Source organism: Microtus ochrogaster, linkage group LG3 (genome assembly GCF_000317375.1).
Source record: "Microtus ochrogaster isolate Prairie Vole_2 linkage group LG3, MicOch1.0, whole genome shotgun sequence".
Classification (NCBI taxonomy): domain Eukaryota; kingdom Metazoa; phylum Chordata; class Mammalia; order Rodentia; family Cricetidae; genus Microtus; species Microtus ochrogaster.
Genome location: NC_022029.1, coordinates 13,863,215 through 13,869,108, shown reverse-complemented (window position 1 = coordinate 13,869,108; position 5,894 = coordinate 13,863,215). Strand labels below are relative to the sequence as shown.

Genomic DNA, 5,894 nt, shown 5'->3' with positions numbered 1-5,894 from the left:
GTCTCGAACTCACAGAGATCCACCTGCCTCTGCCTCCCGAGTGCTGGGATTAAAGGCGTGCGCCACCACCGCCCGGCCCTAATTTACCTTTAAAATCATATTCCCAAAGTAAGTTATCATAACCTGGGGATACAGCTTTGTGGTACATACTGTACCACTAGTTCTGAGTTTAATTCCAAAAGCATCATTCTCTTTCTCTCTCTCCCTCCCTCCCTCCCCATCTCTGTCTGTCTCTATTAGAAAAGAATATTGAATAGACTATTTAAATGCCTGTATTTAGGACAGCCAACGATGGCACACACCTTTAATCCTATACTCAGGAGGCAAAGGCAGGCGGATCTCGCCTGGTCAGCACTGGAAGACCCTGTCTCAAATAAACAAACTTAGATTCTTTCCTTATATCTTTTTCCCATCATCCATAAGATTTGCTTTAGTACATAATTCATATTAACACAAACCTGAAAATGGTTAGCTAAAAATGTGGTATTTCTACAATTATTTATATGTGGACAAATGATAGAACCACTAAACAAAATTACCTATATTATAAATGTAAAATAGAATATTGAGTCAGGCAGTGGTAACACATGCCTTTAATTCCAACACTCAGGAGGCAAAGGCAGATGATTTCTGAGTTCAAGGCCAGCCTGGTCTATAGACTGAGTTCCAGGACACCCAAGGCTATGCAGAGAAACCCTGCTTCAAAACATTAAAAAAGGAAGGAAGGCAGGAAAAGAAAAGAAGGAAAAGAAAGGAAGAAAACTTCCTCAACTTTTAAAAAAATAACTCTATGACACTTGCCACAGTTTAACCAGTCAATTATTCTACTTAAGCAGAGATCACCAAAGGCAGACAACAATAAAAACAAAACAAAGTTAAAAAAAAATTTAAAAAGGCCAAAATTCTTGTGTTGGATGGTGTACACATTAGATCTCAAGCATTCAGTAGTGTTCAGCATCCTTCTCTGGATGTTAAACTCATTTTAAGTGTAAAATCCACCTCATAAAATGGATGTGAGCTGGACGGAAATACAGAGGGAAAGATGACACTACCACACAGACTACCCTGATGTTCTTGCCTCTCCCTCCTTCTCCTATTCAGCATTACTTGACTTTAGTACTTACACACTAAGTAATTTAAGGAACCTATCCCAAGATTAGATACCACCTGAAAGAACTATAAAGTAATATTTAAAATACTGGGGCTGAAGAAATGGCTCAGAAGTTAAGAACACTAGCTGCTCTTGCAGAAAACCCAGGTTCAGTTCCCAACATCCACATGGCAGCTCACAACCATCTGCACCTCCAGTTCCAGGCATCTAACACTCTCTTCTGGCTTCCTCGGGCATCAAGTATACACATGGTATACACACATGAGAGAAAACACACGGGGGCTGGAGAGATGGCTCAGTGGTTAAGAGCATTGCCTGCTCTTCCAAAGGTCCTGAGTTCAATTCCCAGCAACCACATGGTGGCTCACAACCATCTGTAATGAGGTCTGGTGCCCTCTTCTGGCCTGCAGGCATACACACAAACAGAATATTGTATACATAATAAGTAAATAAATAAAAAAAAATTAAAAAAAAAAGAAAGAAAGAAAACACACATATAAAATGAAAGCAAAAAAATAAGGGCTAGCAAGATGACTCACTCACAAGGCAAAGACATTTATCACCAAGCCTGATGACCTGAGTTCAATTCCAGGAGCACAAATGTTAGAAAATCAGAAATGACTCTGAAAATAGCTAAGTAAATGCACAAACACACACACAATTACATTATTTAAACATATATTTAACACTAAGGCTATATTGAGAAACCTTGTCTCATAAACGAATGAATGAATGAATAGATAATTAGCATTAACAAAATGCCATTATAAATAAGAAACTTTTGTTTGTTTATCTTTTTTATTTTTTGATATAGTGTTTCTTTCTGTGACAGTCCTGGCTGTCCCAGAACTTGCTTTGTAGACCAGGCTGGCCTCAAATTCATAGAAATATGCTTGTCTCTGCCAACTGAGTGCTGGAATTAAAAGAATGTGTCAACACACCCAGAGAAACATTTTTAAAAAGAAAAACTTTTTTTTTTCTCTTCTACTATAGAGGCAGCACTAAAAATATTTACTAACCTGTTTCTTGCTCTTGCCATACTTTTTGATTTCCTTCTTTCAAAGCGTTCTTCATCAGAAGAGGTTGTATCACTACTATGAATGGCATGCTTCTTCCTCCTATTGGAAAAGGAAACGTATTAAAACCTTATAACTTCTGTGTCATTTGTTGTATGTGTGTGCTTGCTTGCTTTGGTGGTAGTGTTCTTAAACCAAAGGCCTTATAAATAAAGAGTACCTGCTCCACCACTGAGCTAAGACCTAGCCTACTGGTAGTATTACAAAACTCAATACTATCATATCTGTAATTAGCACAGGAGAAAAATCCATTTATTCATTCAGCAAATGTTTATTTAGATCACTGTCTTCATGCAGTTCACATCTCACAAGGAATGAAGGCCAAGCTCCACAGAAAATAAAAACTACCGAACAGAACACCTGAATTTTTCAAATATGGAAGCTTAAAAAAGTAGTCAAGCAACAAACTTACATTCAAATATCTGTATTGTTGTAAGTATCAAAATCAGAGAACAAGACATTTATCTTCTTAATCTTCCTTTCCCAAATTATCAGAAATAATTCAATCATTTTAAAAAGTATACTTGTTTACAGAAAAATAAAGGCTTTTACTTTCTACTAAAGACTTTTCTACCTTGTTTGCAGTCTTACCAAATACATAAAAAACTTTTAATGAAAAAGAAAAATACTTAGTCAGGCATGATGGTATACATCTCTAGTCCTAGATATTTGGGGAAAGCATGAAGTAAGAGGTTCTCTTGAACCAAGAGACCAGCCTGGACAACATAATAAGATCCTATCTCAAAATAAGTAAATAGGATTGGAGATATGGCTCAGCAGTTAGTATTACTGGCTGCTCTTCTAGAGGATCAAGGTTCAGCTCCCAGTAATCACATGGTGGCTCACAGCTATCTATGTAACTCCAGGTCAAAGGGATCCAATGCCCTCTTCAGGCTTCCAGAGGCACCAAGCATACATGCAGGTAAAATACTCGTACATAAGATAGTAAAATATTAATTATCTAAACCAGCAGTGGTGGCGCACACCTTTAATCCCAACACTAGGGGGGAAGAGGAAGGTGGTCTCTGTGAGCTTGAGGCCAGCCTGGTCTACAAAAGCTAGTTCCAGGACAAATAGGACCGTAATACCAAGAATTCCTGTCTCAAAAAAAAAATCTAAAATAACTAAATAAAACAAGTAATTTATAATCATAAGCTTATTAAGGAAAGATTAGACAACATATTAGACTAAAGTCATTTCAAAGAAGAAATAAAGTTAAATTATTATGAATATAGCCAGGCACTTCGGCATACATTTTAATCCCAGCATTTGGGAGGCACAGAGATAGTCTGATCTCTCTGAGTTCAAGGCCAGCCTGGTCTACAAAGAAAGCTTCAGGATAAATCAGGCCTATATAGAGAGATCTTGCCTCAAAAAACAAAAGAAAAAAATTATTACATAACTGGTCTAAAAACTGAAATAATTTTCAAAGTTTACTATAAAGCCGGCTAGTGGTGGTACACTCACTCATTTAATCCCAGCACTCAGGAGCCAGAGGCAGGCAGATCTCTGTGAATTCTGGGCCAACCTGGTCTACAAGAGCTAGTTCCAGGACAGGCTCTAAAGCTACCAAGAAACCCTATCTTGAAAAACCAAAAGTTTACCACACTGGATCCCTTCAACATGTCTAAACTGAATTTATCATAACCAAATGAAATTCTTCATTCTTTTAAATTGTATATATCAAGACGTAGACACAAACATGAAACTGAATCAGACTTAAAACCTTCTGGCTGGGTACAGTGGTAGATGCCTAGTCATGACCACACATAGGAAATGGGGAAAGTTCTAGGCCAGCCTGAACTATGGTGCGACCTTGTTTCAAATACATACATATATACATACATACATACTGCATACATAATGTTTCTACATCACAAAGGAAACAACTATCAAAGTAAAGAGACAGCCTAAAGAGAAAATCTTTGCCAACAATTTATCAAATAGGGGATTACTATCTAGAATATGTTTTTAAAAATCAAAACATTTTGGGCTGGAGAGATGGCTCAGTGGTTAAGAGCATTGCCTGCTCTTCCAAAGGTCATGAGTTCAATTCCCAGCGACCATATGGTGGCTCACAACCATCTGTAATGAGGTCTGGGGCCCTCTTCTAGCCTGCAGACATACACACAGACAGAATATTGTATACATAACAAATAAATAAATATTTAAAAAAAAATCAAAACATTTTTTGCCTTTAATCCCAGCACTCGGGAGGCAGAGGCAGGCGGATCTCTGTGGAGTTTGAGGCCAGCCTGGTCTAGAAGAGCTAGTTCCAGGACAGGAACCAAAAGCTAAGGAGAAACCTTGTCTCGAAAATCAAAAAAAAAAAAAAAAATCAAAACATTAAACACAAAAAGACTATGTAATAGTCCAATCAATAAATAGGCATTATGGAAGAAGCAAGATGGTTGCCACAAACTCATAGCCGGAAAAATTATAGAAAGGAACTGTTTCAGGCCAGAGAGATGGCTCAGCAGTTAAGAGCACTGGCTGCTCTTCAACAGGACCTGGGTTCAATTTCTAGTACTCACGTGGCAGCTCACAACTGTATATAACTCCGTTCCAGGGGGGCCCAACACCATGGCAAAATACTGATGTACATTAAAAAAGAAATATGTTGTAATAAAAACCCACCACTTAAGAAAAGAAAAAAAGAAAGGAATTGTTTCTAAAATTTAATAAATAAAAGTAAAATGATACATTTCTAAATTTCTAAACTCTGTACCTACTAGTTTTGCTTTTAAGATTAAAAAGGGGGAAGCATTAACGACCTACTACCCAAGTATGGCTGGCACAAGTATCTGTATTTCGAACTTGTAGGGAGCTGAGGCAAGAGAATCACTTGAGCTAAAAGCTTCAGGCAAGTCTGGGAAACAAAGCAAAACTAGTTTTCTCAATGGAAAAAAAAAAACTAGTCACCGTCTCAAAGAAAGACATCATGGACCATTCTACATTCAACTCATATGAGATCAAAAACTTTGTTGCTATAGGACATGAAAGTTAAAATTAATTAAAAATATGCCGGGCAGTGGTGGTACACACCATTAATCCCAGTATTCAAGACAGAGACAGGCGGGTCTCTGTGAGTTTGAGGCCATCCTGGTCTACAAAATGAGTTCCAGGACAAGCACCAAAGCTACAGAGAAACCCTGTCAAGGAAAAAAAAAAATTACAAATAAACTGTGAACCAAAAACAAGTCATGTGTAGGATGAAAGGAAGGACAGAAGACAGTCAAGAAGGAAGGGAAGAAGGAAAGGGTACAGTTAAGTCTTTCCTTTGTTCATCAACACATGCAAACATTCTCTTCTTTCAAATCAAACACAACTTACCTGATATGGCTTCTTCTTGCTGGGGACCTATGAATATCAAACAGTGTGTTTTCCCTCTTTTTTTGATGAGCTGGTACTAAAAGAAGAAAACAGGTAGAGATAACTAATAGTACCACTAAGCCCATGCACTAAAGGAGCATAAAAAGACTGTCAACTTTCTATGAGAACCCAGCCATGTATCTTCAACTTCCACGCTCTTGTCTGGAAGCATAACAAGACAAACAGTTTGTGTTACACACTCTAAGTAGATATTAATATTTCTAATAGTGAGCCGGGCGGTGGTGGCGCACGCCTTTAGTCCCAGCACTCGGGAGGCAGAGGCAGGCGGATCTCTGTGAGTTCGAGACCAGCCTGGTCTACAAGAGCTAGTTCCA

At 38.0% G+C, this 5,894-nt stretch overlaps 1 protein-coding gene across 1 annotated transcript in view; it reads right to left on the bottom strand.

Moving 5' to 3' along the window:
- The window catches only part of Atad2b (ATPase family, AAA domain containing 2B), a 134,963-nt gene that overhangs the window by 86,519 nt on the left and 42,550 nt on the right, over positions 1-5,894 (bottom strand). The window contains exons 8-9 of the mRNA XM_005360570.3: positions 5,521-5,596; positions 2,131-2,229 (exon numbers count right to left, since the gene is read on the bottom strand). Coding sequence (XP_005360627.1) covers positions 2,131-2,229; positions 5,521-5,596 — 175 coding nt within the window. The remainder of the gene's footprint in view (positions 1-2,130; positions 2,230-5,520; positions 5,597-5,894) is intronic.